The 22,830-nt window shown below is 44.0% G+C and overlaps 1 protein-coding gene across 2 annotated transcripts in view; it reads right to left on the minus strand.

Annotated features, from left to right (window-relative positions):
- Positions 1–22,830, minus strand: part of USP43 (ubiquitin specific peptidase 43) — a 68,281-nt gene that overhangs the window by 17,242 nt on the left and 28,209 nt on the right. The window contains exons 6-12 of one of the 2 annotated variants that reach the window (XM_012805959.1): positions 20,605–20,740; positions 18,923–19,058; positions 15,304–15,415; positions 10,268–10,371; positions 6,196–6,273; positions 5,274–5,400; positions 4,833–5,166 (exon numbers count right to left, since the gene is read on the minus strand). In XM_012805959.1, coding sequence (XP_012661413.1) covers positions 4,833–5,166; positions 5,274–5,400; positions 6,196–6,273; positions 10,268–10,371; positions 15,304–15,415; positions 18,923–19,058; positions 20,605–20,740 — 1,027 coding nt within the window. Of the gene's footprint in view, positions 1–4,817; positions 5,167–5,273; positions 5,401–6,195; positions 6,274–10,267; positions 10,372–15,303; positions 15,416–18,922; positions 19,059–20,604; positions 20,741–22,830 lie in introns of both variants that reach the window. The other variant, XM_003791095.1, reaches the window with a different exon arrangement.

The raw sequence follows: 22,830 nt of genomic DNA on the forward strand, positions 1-22,830 counted from the left end.
AGCTTGAGGCTTTGCCTCAAAAAAAAAAAAAAAATGCAAACATTGTAACCTAATTGTCTGTATCCTCATAGTAACCTGAAATTAAAAAAAAAAAAAATTATGACAGGAATAGTTAACTGACGGATACTATATAGGGAACAGATATTTAAAATTTATATTACAGAAAAGATGTGAATCTTATATATAGTCACTAGAGCACATAGAAATTGATGGGGAAAAATGAACAATGATCTATTTAAAAGCAATTAAAGGATGTGGATGGTTGACAGAAAAAAAATCACTGTGGCTCAAACATATGGAAAGATGTTCAAGCTCACATGATGAAGAAGCTGAATATGAAATTTATACTGCGATACCATTTTCTACCTGTTATACTGGTGAAAATCCAAAAGCTTAACAGCATATTCTACTCGAGAGGCTGCTGGGAAACAGACATTCTCTTAATCTTGTAGGAGTGAAAATTCCTACAGCCGTTTGTGCAGGGCTATTTATCCATACAGGGCAATTCTGAGAATTTATTCTACCAATAAACTTACACATTTGGAAAATCACAAACATAAAGGGCTTTGATGGCAATATTTGTTACAGCAAAACAATGAATGAGCCCACTGTCCATCTATAGGGCACTATTCATATTGCTACACTTACTCAGTACATTTATAGAAGAGGATGGAGAAGTTTCAATAAATGGAAATATGAAAAGATTTCGAAGACAAATTTGGGGGGGGCACCCAGATGCAACAAATTAGGGAATGGGAGCAAATATATGAAATAGGAAATGAAAACATATATGTATGTGTGAAAATATAATCACAGTTGCTTGTATTTTACATTTTAAACACTATGGAAGAACACACAAGAAACTATTAAAGTGGCTACCCTTGAATGGGGAAGGGACAGATAACGGACAAAGATGGGAATCAAGACTTTTTACCTTCTCGTCTTTTTCAGGCTGTGTGAAAAAGACATATAGAAAAGACATTTCTGTATTTTGAAATAAAGAAATGCATTACCTAGTCAACATATTTTAAATCAAACAGAAGACATCTGAGATGTCTAAAAACCTGAAACGTAGCGAAATGACCACACTTTCAGAAAGTAAAAAAATCAAAAAGGCATAAACCCACAATGTCCAAAGACAACAGAAAGGAAAGCAAGGCTCTGCTGTGGAGAGGCCAGCCCCCAGGGGGGCGGTGGGCAGCCGCTGAGGGAGGGGAGGGGAGGGCGGAGCCGCTCACAAGCAGGAATACAAGAGGCCCGGGCAGGTGAGGGCCAACAACAGAACCGGATGCTCTGAAGAGGAAATCCAGGCCAAGAAGGAGTACTTACTTACTCACAAGTTAAAATTATGACAGCAGAAATGAAAGCATTCAGTGGCACAGCTAGGAGATGAAGTTGAGGAAAATCTCCGAGAGTAAACGGAAAAAGACAAGGAAATGACAAATGAGAGAGAAGGTACATCGGAGATGGCTGGGAAATGTTTGGGCTTTCTAGTGCCACTGTGACAGATCCCCCACACTTAGAACAACATAGGTTTATTATTCTAGAGTCCTGAAATAAAAAAATCTAAAAGAGGGTCTTACTGCTCAAAAACGTAAGGTGTCAGCCGAGCCGACAAGTACAGAGCTGACGGAGCTGCGGGCTCTGGGGAAAATGTCCTTCTCCTGCTCCTCGAGGCCACCACACAGTCCCAGCTTCCAGGCCCCCTGCCATCTTCAAAGCCAGCAATGGCCAGTACAGGTTGGGTCCTTCCCAGCTGACATCACTAACTCTTCCGCATTTAAAGGACCAGTTATTCTACTTGTCCCACCTGAGCAATCCAAGATCATCTCTTTTTCTTTTTTTTTTTTTTTTTGAGACAGAGTCTCATTTTGTCCCCCTCGGTAGAGTGCTGTGACGTCACAGCTCACAGCAACCTCAAACTCTTGGGTTTAAGTGATTCTCTTACTTCAGCCTCCCAAGTAGCTGGGACTACAGGCACCTGCCACAATGCCCTGCTATTCTTTGGTTGCAGTTGTCTTTGTTGTTTGGCAGGCCTGAGCTGGATTCGAACTCACCAGCTCCAGTGTATGTGGCTGGCACCCTAGCCGCTGAGCTACTACAAGTGCCGAGCCCAGGATCATCTCTTAAAGTCAGCAGATTAACCACTGGGAGTCTCCCTTACCAGGTAACATAACATAGTCACAGGTTCCCAGGATTAGAAGGTAGACACATTTGGGAGATCTTTATTCTGCCTACCACAGAGAGGGGAAGTTCACAATACACCTAGTGACACAATGTACAAAGTCATTCCTGAACTCCTCTTACAATTAAAATTTGAAAACAACCCGATAGTCCATGAAAAGGACATTGGTGAAATAAACTGTGAAACATGCAGGCAATGAAACACTAAGCAATTGTTTCAAACAAAGAATGCCTTAGGACTCAGTGTACCAATATAGAAAGATCCCTGAGATACATTACTAAGTAAAGAAAGCCAGGTATAGAATTATGTGCATAGTATTGAACACTCCCTTGTGTTTAGAAGGGAGTGAGGAGCACCAAGAACAGCTCTGTGTATATCTGCTCCTTTTGGTACACAGAAACTCTGAAGGACACACAAAAAACGAGTAAGTGCTTTGGAATGGATAGACGGGAGATGAGGGTAAGCGCAAGACTGTTCACTGTGTCCTGCCCCCTATTTGATATTTAACCATAGGAATGTATTTTCTATCCAAAAAATATTTAAAAACCAAGCATAAGGAAACTTCTCGAACCTGAAGATCACACATCTGCAGACACACAGAGCCTCTCAAGTGCCCAGCACCAGGACTGAAGACAGACCCGCAGGAAAGCACACTCCCATGAAATTCCAAAGCACCGTGACAGAGAACCTGAAAGCTTCCAGAATGAAAAACAGATCCCAGACAAAGGAACAGAAATTAAATTGGCCTGACCCATCTCAACAGCAAGATCTCACTCCAGAGCCCTTTCCCCATGCTGCTCTGCCTGCTCAAAGGCTGTGGGAAAATGATTTTCCATGTAGAATTCTATGTCCAACCAACCCATGAATCAGGTGTGGGAATAAAGGCATTTTCTGACATGCAAGAACTCGAAATGTCAAGTTGCCTTCTCTCCTCCCTGCAAAGCTACTAGAGGGTGTATTTCCCTTAAGTGAGGGCATCGATGCTCACTATAATGCCCTGTGCAGCTTGGGGACTTATTCATGTTAGGGGTCCCTCATCTCTGCAGTGTGGAATCTGGGGAATCAGGAGCCAGAGTGGGCCCGTGTGAACCTCTGGCTCTGCCATTTAACATGCAACTCAGAGCTGTCGTGAGTGTAAGCTGACACTGATGCGAGCGACAGGCCCAGATCACTGCCCCCCTCTTCCTCTTGGGCTTTTCTCTCTTCGGTGTTAGTAGTGAGCAGGCTTTTCCCTGGAAGGCTGTGGCACATTGTGTGAACAAACACAGATCCCGGGAAGGTTGCAAGGGGAACCTCCCAGGAATGGGGTCTCCTTGTGCCACCAAACCACCTTCCCCAAATTGGGGATTTTAGTCTTTAATGCTCACTCCTAGGAAGGACCTGCATTTTGCTTTTGATAAGTCGGGGTTCAGAGTGCACACACACCAATGCTTCTCATTCCTGTCCTACTCCCAGCTCTCACGTGATTTGGCATGGATGCTCTTAATATATGTTGGGGCCGCCCCGTGGGTTTATAGATAAGGCGCTCTGGACATTCAGCATGTGACTCCAGCTGTCCTTATTCAGAGATACAGCTATAATGCTGTTAGTAAGAAACATCCAAGGTTAACACGGCAGGAGAGATAGCTCCCAAGGTATCTACGGATCACAAGGGATTTAAGCTGGGCTGATCCTAGCCTAGAGAAGCAAGACTGGGGAAGTGGCTGGACAGAATAGTCCTATGGGCTATGAAGGTGGGAACCCCTCTCATCTGGAACAGGACAGCTGTGGAAGAACAGGGTGGCACCGCACAGTGGCATAGGCATTGCCTAGGAGCTGAGAGTGGCTTTGATGTCCCCTGTAACCTTAGGTGTGATCAGTACAGACTGGCCCAGTGTAAGCCCATTGTCCAAAACCTCCCTGTCCCTGCAGGTGGTCCCCAGACTCATTTTTCTCTTCTCTCTGTGGGTGTCTGTACCACCCTCTAAGGTAGGGGCTGTGCGCTAAACCTCCCGGCATCTTCAGCACCACACAGACCACCTTCCACTGCTCCCTCCATAGTAGAGACACCCGATTGAGGCTGCTACCCACAGCTCCCTGCAGCTCTCCTGCAGCCATCCCACTATCATCTAGATGCCTCGGTGGAGAGAAGCAAAGAATATAACTGAGAAAAAGGACCAGTCATGACATTCTCTAAAAGCGCTTAAAGGGATGGAAATGAACAATTGTTACCCAGCTTTTTATTTCTGTCCTTTCATTCATCTACTGCTCTCCAATTCCCCAGGGGAATAAAAATGAAAATTAACCTATAGAAAAAGATACCAAATTTGATAAGATTCCCTACGTTGACTCACATTGGAGGGTAAATGTCACTCTCTTGTTTCCAATAATTAGCCTCCTATATTTGATATGGTTGAAAACTCACTAGTAACAAACATTATATTCCAACCTCCAACCTAGCTCAACGTGGGTGCCACAGCGGGGGTCAGGTCCCCTCCACCACTGCACGTGCCCAGGTGTGAGGGGAGTGTGGAGTCACGTCACTCTCAGCACTCCAGCAGCATCAGTTTCAGGGGTGTTTTCTTGAGGTTCAGGCCACAGCCACAACATGTGGCTGCGGCTGCTGGGCACAGAGAGGCAGGGTGAGGCTCACCTGTGTAATGCCCACCTTGCAGGCTGCCATGGTGGTTGCAGACAGCGTACAGGTCGTATAGGAAGTCCAGCGGGTAGGCAGTGGGCAGGCAGGCTGGCTGCTTCCAGGGAGACCAGGGGCCTGGCCCGGGGTTGGGGCTGGTACTTCTCTGGGCCACGTGGGGAGACATATTAAGTCCAGAAAGGGGGAACTTGACCAGCGTGGAGAGCTTGTTTCTTCTCTCACCCACTTGACAGAACCTTTTGAGGTGGATGATGAGGATGTCAGGCAGGGTCCACAAACTCAGCTTCACCATCCCCTGCTGGAGGACTTTGCAATGCGGACACTTCCAGGCATCATCCTGGGCCAGCTAGAAAGGAAGCCACCCGAGCCGTGAGGTCCCTGAGACTCGTGCCAACCCACCAAAAGGGTAGCTAGCCCCCTTCCCGGCCGGGGTGCGGACCCCCAGGGTGGGACCTGCTCCTCCTTGGTGTAGAACTGAAAGCATTCGTCCAGCGTGCAGCTGTGCTGCTGGTGCGCTTGCTGCTGTCGCCACACGCTGTCAGCATCCCGGGCCCGCTCCTCCTGGAGGCTCCCAAACAGTCTGCACGGAGAAAGCACGCACGGCACTCAGGGCCCTCCGGGGAGGGGGGCTCAGCTAGGTCTCTACCTAGCAAACCTAGAGGAAGGAGCCAGCCAGGTAAGCTCCCACGCCCTTTCTGGGGGCTCCTGGGGAACCACTTTGCATGCTTCTTTCTCAGCACTCACTCTGCTTTACTGGAATTATTCTCTCCCCCACCAGCTCTTGCAGGGACCATGTCTTGGACATATTTGTTCCCCCACATCCTAGCACAGGGCCTAGTGCCTAGTTGAAGATCCATAAGTACTTACTGCACTGAACAATGTCCTTTTTCAAAGTAAGACTGGTGCACCCAGTGGCAACCAGGTATGGTGATTAAGAGCACAGATACGGGCCAGATGGCCTGGGTTCAAATCCCAGCTCTGCCAAGTATGAGCAATGTGCCCTTAAGCAACTGCCGATCCTCCCTGTGCCTTGGTCCCATCATGCCTCTGAGGAACATGGATTACAGGGTCCACATGCAGGCTGCGGTGAAGACTGAGCAAATGGCATATGTGTGGAGTGTTCAGAGCAGCGGCTGGCAGTGGTGAGTGGAGCTGAGTGGGTAGGTGATACACAACCATTTACCACTGCTGCTAACAGCACTCCTAACACAGCCACTGAGACATCCTTACTCTGACTGTCATTGTTATTTACACACAGACAAATCTCACTAAGGTCTCCTAGGGGACAGGGCTATGCCTTCTGGTCACACTGGGAAACACTGGGTCTAGGCAACCCCTGACTCAACTCTGCAGGAGGGAAATTCACTGAACTCACCGCTCCTTGGCCGAGCTATCCCACTCCACAGCCAGCTTTACATGGGGTGGACCTCCTGGCCTCCTGGAGTGCAAAGCTCTGAGGAGAGAACAAAGCAGACCATCAGAGGACACAGAGCCTCCTTCCCACCACTCTGTAGGGCTCAGCAATCTGCCTCCAACACCAACCTGATGTTCCAGACAGTAATATCCCAAACTGCCTATAACCCAAAACAGTGTCTGGGGCACTGCTAAGTCTGCTGAGGGCTTAGTCCCACACCCGCAGCTTGAGGCCCTCCCCTTACTCTGGTGGGAGCTTGCAAGCCCTAGGGATTTTTGGTTACTAAAGGACACAGATGGATTGTCCCACTGCAGGCCCTGCTAGCTTCTCAATGTCTCCAGGGCAGTTCTACTCCACGGTCCTACACAAATATCTGATTCTGATGAAGCCCAAAGGGAGTTGCTAACTTCCCCCATCACAATGCAGAAGGAGCAGCTTCAAGTTCATGTCCACTGCCTACGAGGTCTTCTTCCAAACCCTCCAACGCATAAAAAAGCTCAATGCAGGGAATGCTACAACCTCTTCCAGCTGCTCGGGCTATGAAGGCTCAGTGCAGAAGAGATGGAACAAAAGCCAAGTGGACAACTTAGCTTGAAATCAAGAAGTACAGATACAAGCGATGGCAAAGTCTGCATCCAAAAGAACATTTAGAATTTGTTGCAAGAAGAAGGCAGGTGGCAGGGTGATGGTGGTGATGGTTATCAGATGAGTCCCAAACTGTCACCAAGATGATTGAACAAAAAGTCCTGAGCTCATGGAAGGCACAAAATCCTGTGCATGAGCACTGACTGGTCTCCACCAGAGTCGTGGCAGAGCCGAGACAGCTAAGCAAACCCTACTGTGTCCAGACAAATGCTAATCGCACTGCCTCACCTGTCCAAGAACCAAGCTGTGAGCCTCCTCCTTCCCCTAAGCATCTTATCTGGTTGGTGGGTTTGGGAGAGGGTGAGTGGCTACACCCATCCCCAACTCCATCCCCCTTCCTGTGTCCTGCATTGAGCAGCCTGGCATCCCCCCTCACCCATGCTCAGGGTATTCTGGAAGCAGCTCTGCCCTGCACATAGAAGACTAGAGGTTTGAGGCAAATATTTCATTCAGAGGAGACACATCAAGGAGGCCTAGAACCAAATTTCTTTCAAGTCTCCCAGATTCTCCCATCCCCACAATGAGGGAGACCTGCGAATGGGGACCTCTGCCTTGACGAGGGGTGAGGGAGAGTGTAATTTAATTCTAGGGGAACAGAAGTCAAGTAGGACTCACATCTAAGCACATTCTTTCTGTAATTCATTTTACCAATAAGGTTAACATTTTCTCTCTCTTTCTGCCTCCATCCATGGTCTACTTTTCAAGTGGAATCTAAACACGGGAATGGAAAAGGAGAACTGGACTTGTACACTAGTGCTGGATCTTCATGCCCCAGCTCTGTTGTAGAACAAGTCACACAAAGGGCAGAGGGGTGGCTGTGGCCTGGAGTTCCCTTCACACATGGAAACCACTATTCCCTGGACAGTGTGATCACCACCCATCTCCCAAATCCAGCTCTGATTCCGACCAGAGAGAGGCCCTTGTTCCATACTGATGCAGGGACGCCAATGCAGGCACTTAATGATCTCTACCATTAAGAAGCTCAGAGACTACTAGGGGACACACACAAAGAAATCATCATAATGCAGCCAGGTTGTGTCTGGGGACTCAGGGACAGTGCACCCAGGCTGCTCTGGAGGATAGACAAGCAGGAGTCACCAGGTGAACCAGAAGGAAAAGTGTCTTTCAGGTAGAGAGCTCTGCAGGTAGAGGGTAGGGTGTGTGCTAGAACAGCCAAGGCACAGCGAGCAGCAGGCCACAGTGGGAGAGGGCAGGCCTTGTAGGCCACCCTCGGAAGAGTGGGCTTTATGCTGCAGGGACTAGGCGGCCACCTAAGGGCGAAACCATCCATATTAAAATAATGTAAAGCCATAAGTATAAACAGCAATCAAATTCTGATTTTTACAAAAATATAGAGACAGCCAGAAGCTAACCAGCCATTGTTCCCTAACTTCCCTACTGGTGTAACCTGTTACGGCCTCCCGGACAGGTCCAGAGTTTGTGACTCTCCAAATCCCTCTAGAGATAAAGACTGCCATGGAAGCCCAAGATATGAGCTTCTCTAGATAACGTTGCTATTACAAAGCCTAACACTGGTCTTTGAAGCATTTTTCAGATTCTGCATTCCTAGGGGCACCCACTGACATCAACTGGACACATGGATAAGTGTGGGAAGGGATCCAACAGCCTTGAGAACAGCCCACCCAGGAAATCTCTCATCTGAGAAGATAATCTCTGCTTCCCACCCCTGAGTTCATCCCATGCCAATCATCAGACCCAGTGCCCTAGCCCTCTGCCCACCAAACTATCTTCAAAAAGTCTTTCTCTCAAGCTGGGTGTGGTGGCTCACACTTGTAATCATAGCATTCTGGGAGGTAGAAACAGGTGGATTGTTTGAGCTTAGCCTGAGCAAGAGCAAGACCTTTTCCCTACAAAAAATAAAAAAACAGGCAGGCATAAAGGCAGGCACCTGTAGTCCCAGCTACTCAGAAGGCTGAGGCAGGAAGATTGTTTAAGCCCAAGAGTTTGAGGCTGCTATAAGCTAGGCCAACGCTTGACACTTTAGTTGTGGGCAACATAGTGAGATTCTGTCTCAAAGAAAAAGTTTAAAATAATAAACTTTATGTCATGTGTATTTTATCACAATTCAACAAAAAAGAAATTTCTAGAGGAACTGGAGGTGTTAGAATAAGCAGGCAGGGGCTGGAGGGCCCTGTGAAGGAGGCATCAGATGCCGTGGAGGGCTACACCCTGGGAGGGCCCAGACCACAGTGACAGGTCAGGTGAATGAAAGGTGTTAGCCAGGAGGGTGTGGCCTCAGGGAGGGCCTTCTAGGGAGGTGACTTGTGGCCAACTCCAGTCTTTCTCAGAGCTCCTCAAATGACTGATGGTGAAAGACCAGTCTGTTGGTTTGTTTTCAAACCACTATACATAAATACTCTTATAAAAAATAAAAATGTAGTGGGGAAAGATATATAAAACACAGGTTCCATTATTAGAAATTATCATATTTAACATATTTTAAATTGCTCTGTTTTAACATTTCTAAATGCTTCCTCTCAAGTTCTTGTCCTGGACCAGTGAGAGTCAGCTAGAAGGCTGGCACTGCGTCTGCAGAACCCACTTGAGTAACAAGTTCTTGTCTCTGGGGCTGAGCACTGGGGGAAGTCCTTCTCTCCAGGGCTCCCTTTTCTTGTCACACCAAGCAGGCCCTGGCTGACATCTCCCTGCCTCCCCAACCTTGTAAAACATCTACTACTAAGGAGGATGTGGATGAGATGTGGGTCACAGAACCTTTGGGCCTGCCCCCATCCTGGCTCCTGTTCTCTTTAGAGAGGAGGAGGCCCATTGCTACATTGTGGACTGAGTCAGCTTTGGCTGGCCAAGGCAGGAAATCAGAGTTTCTTTACAGAGAAACTTGGGTCTATGGGAAAATGACAAAGCAAAACTACCTCATAGATCAGGTGGCGTGCTGACACTGGGCATGGCTTTGCAAGGCTGCCTAGTAAGTGAGTATGTGGGGAATCAGAAATCAAAGCCACCAGAGACACAGGCACGTGAATGTCATCCCTCAGCTGTAGTCCACAGTCTCTGGCTATGTGGAACCAATGATCAGGGGCACATTCTCACTTACCCTAGGGAGACAGTCCAGTTCAAGTTGGTTTTTTACTTAGAACAATCTGGGTTCAAATTTGGACTTGACCATTAACTAGCTGTATAAGTGTGAGCAAGTTAACAGTCTCTGAAACCCACAGTGCCCCCTGTCTTTGAAGTGGCCGTAATATTAATAGTAACTCTCTAGCAGTCAGGGTTCAAAGTGCAGAAGGTGCCCAAGGACCCTTCGTGATGGTTGGTGCTGAAGGTCCCTGAGCAGGACTAGCTAACACTGAGAGCCATCTCCCTCAGACACAGCCTCAAAGGAGGCCAGCCAAATAAGAAAGCATCCTACCTGTCAACCGCCCAGTGACAGAGGGGCCGGCTGTCCTTTGGAGACAAGTAGCTGCAGGCCAGAGACAGCCCCACAACCCGGATGGAGAACAGAGAGCCCAGGCTCTGCAGGACAAGAAGAGAGATGGATCGTCACGTAGCCCCTAAGTCAGTGTAAGCTAGACTGCAAGTGCCACGTACACTTTAAAATGTCATCATTTTTTTTCTATAGCGTATTTGGAACATTCTTTTAATAACTGGTATTTAAAATACAGAAAAATTATTTTTTTTTCAAAGATTCACACTATACCTTTGAATGTGGTGATGTAATACTGCGCTCAGCATATTAAATCTACCTAAACAAAATGAACACCATGTATTGAAGTAACAAATGGTTTAACTCAAGCAGATACATACAGTTAATGGAAAATAAACAATTATGTTAATTTTTATTAGTAAGTAACTTAAGCTACTTTACTAAGGTGATTATCATCACCACAATAGGGAAATTACCAAAAGGCAAGTTAATGTATACTTTACACACGGCACTCAAAACGAACAAGTATACATTTTAAGATAAGCACATAAGGAGATACTACTGTAGCTTTTATTCTAAGATACGCATTTTATTGTATTCTAACATTTCTGAAACTGAAGTGAGTCTTTTTTTTTTTTTTTGAGCCAGAGTCTCACTATGTCACCCTCAGTAGAGTGTCATGGCATCACAGCTCACAGCAACCTCAAACTCTTGGGCTTAGGTGATTCTCTTGCCTCAGCCTCCCAAGTAGCTGAGACTACAGGCGCCCACCACAGTGCCCAGCTATTTTTTGTTGCAGTTGTCATTGTTGTTTAGCTGGCCCAGGCCAGGCTCAAACCCGCCAGCCTCAGTGTATGTGGCTGGCACCATAACCACTGTGCTACGGGCGCCAAACCTTGAAGTGAGTCTTATGATCAATGCTATGTTTAAGTCAAAGATGCTGCTTAAAAATTCAGTGGAGGGCTTCACCCATAGCTCAGTGGGCAGGGCATCGGCCACATACACTGAGGTTGGCAGGTTCAAACCCAACCTGGGCCTGCTAAGACAACAATGACAATCACAAAAAAATAGCTGGGCATTGTGGTGGGTGCCTGTAGTCCCAGCTACTTGGGAGGCTGAGGCAAGAGAATCACTTGAGCCTAGGACTGTGAAGTTGCTATGAGCTGTGATGCCACTGTACTCTACCGAGGGTGAGACAGTGAGATTGTCTCAAAAATAATAATAATAATAAAATAAAAAATACACAAATAAAAATTAAGTGGAACAAAATGAGAAAAGGACTTAAACAGATATTTCTCCAAAATTATACAGACAGCCAATAAGCACATGGAAGGATGGCCAACATCATTAGGCATCAGAGAAACGCAAACCAAGACCGCTAAGAGATACCACTTTCCACCTACCAGGATGGTTATAATAAAAACAATTAAAAACTGGCCAGTTGTGGTGGCTCACACCTGTAATCCTAGCACTCTAGGAGGCTGAGTCAGGCGGATTGCCTCAGTTCAGTCATTTGGATCAGCCTGAGGAAGAGTGAGACCCCTCTCTACCAAAAATAGAAAATTTAGCCAGGCATCATGGCAGGTGCCTGTATTCCCAGCAACTAGGGAGACTGAGGCAAGAAGACCACTTGAGCCCAGGAGTTTGAAATTGCTGTGAGCTATGATGCCAAGGCACTCTACCAGGGTGACAGAGACCCTATCTCAAAAATTAAAAAATTTTAAGAAAGAAAAATAATAAGTATTGGCAAGGATGTGGAGAAATGGTAAACCTGTGTGCCTCACTAATGAGAATGTAGAATAAACAGTTATAGACGAAAGTTCAAGGTTAAATATAGAACTACTGTATAACGTATTAATTCTACTCCTAGGTATAGATCCAAAAGAATTGAAGGTAGAGGCTTGAACAGATATTTGTACACTGATGTTCATAGCATCATTATTCACAGTAACTGAAAGAACAAAACAACCCAAGCGTCAATCAACAGGTGACTAGATAAACTAAATGTAGTGTGTACACATGATGGAATTTTATTCAGCCTTAAAAAGGGACACTCTGACACATAGTACAAAAAATAAACTAGACATAAAAGAATATATATCATATGATTCTAGTTATCAGAGGTACTTAGGACAGGTAAATTCATAGAGACGTAAATTAGAATGCTGGTTACAAGGGGATGAGGAGAGAGGAGAATGGAGAACTGCTGAATCGGTACAAAGGTTTTCTTGCAGATGATGAAAAATGTTAGATATAGATAATAGCAGTGATTATATAACATGGTGAACATAATTAATTTACATTTATCAACAGTTAAACAAATGCTTATGTATATTTTACCCCAATAAAAAAAAATCAATGAGATCTTCATTCAAATATTTGGCTACAAACTAGAAAAAAATAAAATTTTCTTACAAACTCTGACAAAGGTAAATGGCAGACATCTTTACTTAAAAAACATTGATGAAGCATAGGTTGAATCATGACTGGGGAAGAAGAGGAAAGCATTATAATTCCAGAAAAGAGAAACAGCACACAGGAAGACAGAACGATCCCGAACAGGTGCAGAGAGCTGCAAGCCGGTCCCTTTGGCTGTGGTGGCTGATGTGTGCAGAGGAAATAGGACACGAGGGTGGTAAGTAAACCGGAACCCAGATGTTAAGGGTGGAGTTCAGGGAGTTTGCATGTTTAACTAAACTATAATCACATTCTAGTTGGTCCATGACATCAACAAAGAGAAAATCAATGGCTGGAAGCAAGCTGACTCCAGGGGCTTTGATTCAGGATTGGCCTCATAAGGGTAGTCTTCCCAAAGAGAATGTTTGGATGCCAAGGACACTTGTCATCAAGGCACTCACATCTACATGCAAGCAGCCCATCCTGCCTGCATGCAAAGAGACAGTGCTGGCCTTACATACCCCGGTACACAAAGTGCTATAAAAACGCTTTGATAATGAGAAGTCTTTTTTTTTTTCATAGTACTTGCAAATTAATTCTGTTCAGCAAACTGGTCACTTTTGTAAGAATATCTGCCTGTCCTCTATTCTTGGCCAGGAAGATTAGTTTTTGAACCATCAATACACTATGCTTGGGGTCCAGGCGTGGAGGCTCATGCCCGTAATCCTAGCACTCTGGGAGGCAGAGGCAGTTGCGTTGCTTGAGCTCAGGAGTTCAAGACCAGCCTGAGTAAAAACAACACCCTATCTCTAAACAAATAGCTGGGCATTGTGGCAGTTGCCTGAAGTCCCAGCTACTTGGGAGGCTGAGGCAAAAGGACAGCTTGAGCTCGAGAGTTTGAGGTTGCTGTGAGCTATGATGTCACTGCACTCTACTGAGGGGAACTCTGTCTTAAAAAAAAAAATACACTATGCTTAAGTCTCTTCAGTTCCACGTTGAGAACTGTAAATATGTATATTCTCCTGTAATTATTATCAAATTGAGCCAGTATTTAATATAATATTGAAAGAATTATGGGTTAAATGGGTGCCCTAGCTTGGGAGCCTTTCAACCATTTAGAATTCCTGATTCCTACAGAAAATCAAGCCTGACCACACATTGACCATTGGATCTGAGAAAAGCACCATGGCTGGGTAGGGAGGTTGCCTGCATTAAGATTCTGATGGTCCCACTGATGGCTTGATCAGTTTCTAAAGTTGAAATGACCACAGAGGTATGGGGGCCTCTGGTATAAATGTGTGCACAGGTGGAAGGCAAGGACAGCTGAGTTAATGTTCACATGAAAGTGATCTTGTCCACTTTCTATAGTCAGTAGCTCAAGGCCTGGGGAGGCTAAAACTATTACTAGCTATGCTGACCTACTTGCAAAGAAGTTAGTTTCTAATTTGGGTGCTGTGGCGGATCTGCTCTGTCGCACAGTGAACAAAATTCTTTAGAGATAAAAGTTGATACAAATGTAGTGAAGGTCTTTAACAAAGTGATATTTGGTATAAATCCTACATCAAACATATGGTTTTCCCTGAGTGGGAAAGAACACGAATTATGAGGAACTATCTCTGAGATAAGCTGGATATATCTCCCAACTGAAAAGGTCTCACTAGAACAGTGAGGGGAAAACGAATCTGACACACTACTGATCTAACCCTAAAAATCAACAGCTTCTATGTCAAGCAACAATTAGAATAGTTCCTGATATGAGAGCTAAAAAAAAGTCAATGATTTTTTAAATATGTTGTTTTAGTTTGAAAACTATCAAGCTGAGAATAAATAAGTGAAGGAGGAAAAAAAATTGTCCCTTGAACTTTTACCTCAGCTTTTTAAAAAAGACTAAGCAAATTATTTTAATGTCTAGAATTTTATATCTGGACATAATCATCTATTTTCCATAGAAATTATATCTCAAGTCCATTGAAATTTCTGGGGGTGCTTGTTTGTCTGTTTGAGATAGAGTCTCACTTTGTTGCCCTGGTTAGAGTACCATGGTGTCACAGTTCACAGCAACCTCAAACTCTTGTGCTCAAGTGATCATCTCGCCTCAGCCTCCCAAAAGCTGGGACTACAGGCGTCCGCCACAACAACCAGCTATGTTTAGAGATGGGGTCTCGCTCTTGCTCAGGCTGGTCTCAAACTCCTAAGCTCAGGCAAGTTATCTGCTTTGGCCTCCCAGAATGCTAGGATTATAGGCATTAGCCACTATGTCCAGTGAAATTTGTTTTTAAATGTACAGTTATAATTTATTACAATATGCCATCCCCTGGAAAAAATTATAAGCCATATATACACAAAATTAAAAAGGATAACATAAACACCGTTCTTTATTCCAATAGCATCTTGAAAGATTTAGCAAAAAGAAAATGCTCTGTCCATGAAAGGTATTTGGTAATATCATAAAGAATAAAACACTACAGCTGTAAAATACTTACTTGCTTACATATGAATGAAAATTATTTATATAACACTATGAACATGCTCATTAACAGCAAACTTCGAGCTCTCCTGAGCTACTCCTAGGTTCCACCCACTCACACATGAAGGCACACACACACACACACACACACACTGACCTGTACAGAGGCCTCACTCTTCATGAGATAGCGAACCTTACTGAGAATAGATTGCTGGAGCTGGGCCCAGGAAATGGCTCTGTCTTCCCTTATCAGGAAAGGTGGGCCAAACCTACAAATCCAAGGAAATCAGGTTATTCTAACAATAATGACACCCAACAGTCACGAGTGGTCGCTCTAATCATGGCTTCTTCTCAAATGGGTAAAAGTTAAGAGCCAAGCACAACAACTCAACAAGCAAAAAACAATCTCATTAAAAAGTAGGCTCCTCAGAAGGAGACACACACATGGCCAACAGGCATAGGAGAAGCTTCTCAGCATCGCTCATCATCAGGGAAGTGCCGATCAAAATCACAATGACGTCTCATCTCACCCTCATCAGAATGGTTATTATCAAAGAGACAGAAAACAGCAGATGTTGGCAAGGATGGAGGAAAAAAAGGAACTCTTATACACTGTCGGGGGGAATGTAAAGTAGAATAGCCATTATGGAGAACAGTATGGAGGTTTCTCAAAACATTCAAAACAGAACTACTGTATGATCCAGAAATCCCACTACTGGGTATTTATCCAAAGGAGAGGAAATTAGTATGTTGAAGGAACATCTGCACCTCTGTTTATTGCAGCATTATTCACAATAGCCAAGTGTCCATCAGCAAGTGAACAGATAAAGAAAATATCCACAATGGAATACTATGCAGCCATAAAAAATAACAAAGGCCCACGTTTGCAGCAACATCCATGAGCCTAGAGCACATAATGTCAAGTGACATGAGCCAGGCACGGAAAGACAAATTCCGCATGTTCTCACTCATATGTGGGAGCTACAAAAGCTGATCTCAAAGAAGCAGAGGGTAGAGTAGCACTTCCTAAAGGGTGGGAAGCAAGAATAGGAAGAGGTTAGTTAACATACACAAAATTGCAGCCAGGTGGGAGGAGTAAGTTCTAGTATTCTATAGCAGTATAGGGTGGCCTTAGTCAATGATAATTTATTGTACATTTTCAAACAGCCAGAAGGTTCTGAATCTTCCAAACAGAAAGAAATAAATGTTTGAGGTGATGGATATGCTAATTACCCTGATTTGATCGTTACAGTGTACATGTACAGAAATATTATACTGTACCCCCCAAAATATGTATAATTATGTGCCTACTAAAAATAGTATAAATTTTAAATAGCACCAAATACGATAAATTTGTCCATGAAGTATACTGACAACAAAATTATTGATCAAAGAATTTCACTGCAAACGGAGACACTGCAGTGTAAACAGAGACCCAGAGATACAACACTAAAGAGAGACTCCAATGTGAACAGATTGCCCCTACGTCCAGCTGGCTGGTAAACACATTTCCTTACAGCAGGGAGTAGAGGAAGACAACACTCGAACCAGAGGAAAAGCAACACAGAGATAATACAGATGACACAGCTGTTGGTTGTGTGTATCAGGAATACCTTCCTAACTGGGAACATTCTCCATATCCCAAGAAAATGAGCCCTCAGCAGTGAGCCTGCAGGTCCCACCTCTGCCGTGGGTGCTGCTGGACAAATCACTGCCCACTCACTGGTGGTTGGCCACACTGCAGATCCAACAGGGTAAGAATGTGAAACAAACTTTGCTAAACCGCAGCACAAACATGAGGCGCTAGGTCTGGACAGGCCAGAGCACAGAGCATCCATTGTGCCATGGACAGATCAGTTTATTTAACTAATCTTGTGTTGTGAGCCATCTGGGTTGCTTCCAGATTTTTATTTAAAATGATGCTTGCTAATGTCAGGAACTAGATATTTCCTTGTACATAACCTCTGGGTGCACACAGTCAATTATTCCTTTAGGATAAACTTCTAGAAGTAGAAAGGGAAAATCAAAGCTATTTGTTCCCAAACTGCCCTCCAGAAAAGCCTTACCAACTTGCCTGATTCCCTGGCATAGGAAAAAATTCTCAGCATCACTCATTATCAGGGATCTAGCCCAGAATGAGTATTATCAACTTCTAAAAATTATTTAACAATCTAGGGTGGCGCCTGTGGCTCAGGGAGTAAGGTGCTAGCTCCATATGCCGGGGGTGGTGGGTTTGAGCCCAGCCCCCGCCAAACTGCAAAAAAAATAAAATTATTTAACAATCTGAAAGGTGGAAAATAGGATCTTGCTGTTGCAATCAGAATTTCTTCTACTACTAATGATGCTGAATATTTTAACCTATCCTTGTATTTCTTCTGTGAACTTATGGTGATCTCTGCAGCTCATTTTACCAGGAGTAAATGGTGAGATGTTTCACTCATCTGGGAGAGGGTTAGGGTTAGGGTTTATATGATGGATGTGAATCCTTCATCTCTTCACATGACATAACTATTTTTTCTTCATCCTTTGCTTTTCAAATTTAGTTTAAAATTTTTAAAAAATCTGTAGTCTCCCGATTTAGCCCCCCTCGTCAAGGACGTAAATATTCCCCTATATTGTTTTAAAGTTGCTTTATGGTTTCCTTTTCCACAGTTATCTTTCAAATCAATCTGAAATGTATACATGTGAAAAGAAAGAAAGCAATTAGCCTAGGCTTACTTACTGAATAATTCATTTAGTCTTTAGTAATATGAAATACACCATTTTATCACATATCATAAATCCTTACAGATACTTGGCCTAGTCTGCTCCACTGATTCAACTATACATTCTTCTACCCATATTACATCTTTAATAATTAAACTCTATTCTGCTTTAATAGGAAAACAATCTCTCCTTCTTCTTTACTTTCTCCTAGTATTTTCTGGCTATTCTTACCAGTTTATTATTCCAGATACAATTTAGAAATGTATACAATTTAGAAATTTTATCAATCTAAATAGATCTTAATGGAGTTCTGTCCTTTCAACACTTTATTTGAACTATGTAAGGGAGCTATTTGTATATTTGTCTTATAACCAGTCACCCTTCTGGACCCTTTCATTAGTTCTAATCACTTTCCAGTTCTTGGCTTTCTGGACAACCAAATAATCTACAGGTAGTAGTGCTTTCATCTCCTCTTATAGCCAGTTTCCTTCAGTACCACACTGCCTACATCTCATAACACAATATAAATAACAGCGGCAAAAGCAATAATAATTGTTCCTCTGATTCACAGGAAAGCCTCTGCCTGGTGTTTAATGTTAAAGAACAATGTTAGCTACCTGCTTCAAGCAGTTATTTCTTTTTCTTTTTTTTTTTTTTTTTGAGACGGAGCCTCAAGCTGTCCCCCTGGGTAGAGTGCCGTGGCTTCACTGCTCACAGCAACCTCCAACTCCTGGGCTCAAGCGAGTCTCCTGCCTCAGCCTCCCAAGTAGCTGGGACCACAGGCGCCCGCCACAACGCCTGGCCATTTTTTGGTTGCAGCCGTCATTGTTGTTTGGCAGGCCCGGGCTGGATTCGAACCCGCCACCTTAGGTGTATGTGGCCGGCGCCTTAGCCACCTGAGCCACAGGCGCCGAGCCTCAGGCAGTTATTTCTGATCCTCTTGGTCAGTAAGTGCCTGACTCGCTCTTACTAGTTTATTAACTTTGAAAATAGATATTTAATTTCATTCTAGACAGTACAGGTCAACAAATCCCAGACACCACATGAAAAAAGGATGAAGTTAAACATACCTGCTAGCCTGCTGCCCTGACCCCACCAAGTTACAGAAGAGGATTAGCACCTTGTTCTCAGTGTGGAGAGACAGGGGGAATCGCTGGCCCTCACAGGCTGCTAAGCGCGGGGAAACTGGCAGAGCAGATGCATGAGCTGGAGGAGAGAGAATAACATTCATATTCCTAAAGGAGTTGGGCCAGAACCTTGGCTTCTCTCCAGTCCTTCTTTCCCTCTGAGCATCTATCAGCTACAAATGGGGGACACTAGAGGGCGTCAGGGAAGGGGATGGTAAGGTTCACGGCCCTTGTGCCATCTGACACCAGGCATACCAATGTCACATACGTTGTGGTTGTATTCAGCCATTAGTCATAATAGGGATAAGAATTTAATTAATACTATTCTAAGAAATCTGAAAAATACTCCAAAATAACTTTGATTGCTTTGAGGCCTCATCAGAGAGCCCTCAGAGTATTCACTTTCCAGGAAAGCCAACAGAGAAGTATACAGAGAAAGTAAAAATCTCTTCAAATGAGGAAATAGAGAAAATGGACCATCCTCTATTTCCAGTCTGTTCTGAAATTTTGTGTTACCCATGATTGAATTTGCAATGAGGACTCGTGTCACTTCATTGTAACATAATCAAGGTTAGTCAATGTCTTGTTCTAGACTCCAGGGCCCAGAGTCTCCTTGACAACTCAGAGAACTGCAAACATCCGGCTCAGCGCTTGCTACTTAGGCTGGCTGAGGATATAGGGCCAGAGCACAGGATTCTTCTGGGACGTATCATAACACAGGCTCAAGGTCCTTTAAACATAGGCCTTCTTGATTGGCTAATTGTGCCAACATGTATAATGAACAATAAATTAAAAACTGTTAAAAATTGACCAATTGAGTCAATCTAAGTTTAGAAAAGACAAGCATTAGGAAGTGGAACTATTTTCTTTTTTAAAAGTTTAGAGGTTTTTTTAAGTAACCTCTTTGGCCATCTACCATTCAAATTTGTGGAAATTTTACTTCACACACAGACCTTGAACCATAAGAGTTGTGAAGACGATTACCCCAGCACCTGAATAGTGACTCTCAGACTATGGTCCCCAGGCCAGCAGCACCAGCACCATCGGGAACTTGTTCGACATGCAGACACTCAGGCCACAGACTCAGAAACTCTGTGGGGAGAGCCCAGAAGCCTACTCTAACAAGTTCTCCAGATGATTCTTATACTCACTAAAAGTTTGAGAATCCTGGCTCAGCACTCATAACTCAGTGGTTAGGGTACCAGCCACATATGCCAGGGCTGGCAGGTTCGAACCCAGGCTGTGCCTGCTAAACAACGACAACAAAAAAAAATAGCTGGGCATTTGGCAGATGCCTATAGTCCCAGCTACTTGGGAGGCTGAGGCAAGAGAATCACTTAAGCCCAAGAGTTTGAGGTTGCTGTGAGCTGTGATGCCACAGCACTCTACCGAGGGTGACATAGTGAGATTCTGTCTCAAATAAGTAAATATGTAAATACACAAAAGTTTGGGAATCCCTTTATTAGCTAAATAACTTTTAATATCAATCATCTGCATACCAAATTATCTAGAAAAATAAGCCTGACAGTTCCCACTGCTAAAACTAGATGTTGCATGCTTTAGCACCAAAAGACTATCTTCTCAAACCTATAACTCATAAAAGCCAATAAAATTCTGCAAAGCACCTGAGAATATCCCCTGGCCAGGTGACGGAGGGGCTTGGAAGGCGTACACATTATCTCCCTCTGCAATGGTATTCAGGTCCTCCTCATCAAAGAAAGACCGCTGGAATCCACTGGGGTACAGTTCAGCCAAGATCACCTGAAACGAGAAGGATCATTTTCCATCTTGATTTCTCAAAGGGAACGTAACAGATAAGAAATTTAAAAGTGACTGATAGTCAACATTCTTTTATACCCTTTCCTTTCTCCTCAGTGGCTACATATTTTTAATAATAAAAAATGGTGGATATAATAAATAGATTGACCATGGACATCTATAATGAAAATGAAAACTGAAATCTCTGAAGTTTTATGTCCAGCTAAACGACTGTGGAAAATGAGGATAAAGTAAAGCCCTCTTCAGGTAAACAAATAGAGAGTGTTTACTGTTAACACAGCTCCTCAGAAAGAACTTTTTAATTGGGTAACCTTTTTCACATTATGTCGTACATACAAAATGTTTTTATGCAACACTGAGGTAAACAGAAGGAGACAGTTTTGTAGCACAGGGGATGGATGACTGATTACCGTGGAGGTTCTGGCTGCCCTAGACCCAACTCTCTGTTGGGGCTGAATAAATTAATATTTCAGCACACAACCCATATAAGGTACACTGGCTGGGAAATTCTCTTTTAAAAGAAGCCATTTCAAGATTTAAAAAAAAACTGAATCAGAAGGAAAATTGGAAACTATGAGCTAAACAAAATGATAAATATTGGTAAATGCAAATAGTCGCTGACTATACTAATAGTAATTAACTACTACTACTACAGCAACTGGGGGAAGAAAGGAGGATGTATTAAAATATTAGACAACAGTTTCTATCTGTTTGTAAGAATATCTAAATCAAAAAGAGTATAAGGGGCCACCTGTAATCACAGCACTCTAGGAGGTCAAGGTGGAAGAATCTCTTGAACTTAGCAGTTTGGGATCAGCCTGAGCAGGAGAGAGACCCCATCTCCACTAAAAATAGAAATATTACCCAAGCATTGTGGTGGGGGCCTATAGTTCCAGCAACTTGGGAGGCTGAGGCAGGAGGATCACACAAACCCAGAAGTTTGAGGTTGCCGGGAGCTAGGCTGAGACCATTGCACTGTAGTATGGGCAACAGAGTGAGACTCTGTCCCTGCCTTCCCCCCCCCAAAAAAAAGTATAATGGAGATTAAAGAACCAAGATCCTTGCATTGTTCGGGGACATTAACATTAGACCTTTAAAATTATGCATGTTGACATTTTAATAATAATCATTAAAAGATTAGAAATATGATACATATGTCTCAAACCAGAAGAGATAAAGAAATACTGAAATATCAATTCAAAATAAGCAGAAGAGGGGGCAGAGGAAAGCCCTCTCCCCCCAACAGAAGGAAAGGCAGGGTAAATATGTGTAGAAAGCATAGAATGATAAAAATAAATGCAAATATATCCAAGATCACAGACAATATAAGTAGAATCAACTTTTCAGCTGAAGAAACAAAATATCAAAAAGAATAAGTTCCAGACAAAATGCCTTTCCTATGCTAAGGACCCTAGTGACTCCTATGTCCCTGAACAAAGACACCACACCTCTCGAATTTCTGACAGTCCTTCTACCCTCTTAATTATTTAAACTCCAACCTATTGCAGACTTTCTTCTTTTGAACTTTTATGACTACCATTTTTTCCCTAGGACACTCACCCACTGTCCTATCTCTCTCTCTCTCTCTCTCTCTCTCTCAGTAGGTCCCCAGAGAGCGCTTTCAGTTGACTAAGCAAGGTACACAGATTTCCTCCCATCTGAGATTGGCAGGAACATCCAACAAGGTTGTGGTAGAAGAAAGAGGGGATGCTTGGGTGGGGGCAGGAGAGATCCCACGGCGGGCAGAGAAAGGCTCAGTAATAAATCACAGTGTTCCTATGGAACACGGTGATTATGCCACTATGTAAAAAATCAACAAACCTGGCTCAGTGCCCATCACTGAGTAGGGTGCCAGCCACATACACCGAGGCTGGTGGGTTCGAGCCCAGCCTGGGCCTGCTAAACAACAATGACAATTGCAACCAAACAATAGCCAGGCTTTGTGGTGGGCACCTGTAGTGCTAGTCAGGAGGCCAAGGCAAGAGAATTGCTTAAGCCCAAGAGTTGGAGGTTGCTGTGAGCTGTGACGCCACAGCACTCTACTGAGGGTGACATAGTGAGACTCTGTCTCA

The sequence above is a fragment of the Otolemur garnettii genome, unplaced genomic scaffold, assembly GCF_000181295.1.
Source record: "Otolemur garnettii isolate 467f Iridium unplaced genomic scaffold, OtoGar3 scaffold00046, whole genome shotgun sequence".
NCBI lineage: Eukaryota > Metazoa > Chordata > Mammalia > Primates > Galagidae > Otolemur > Otolemur garnettii.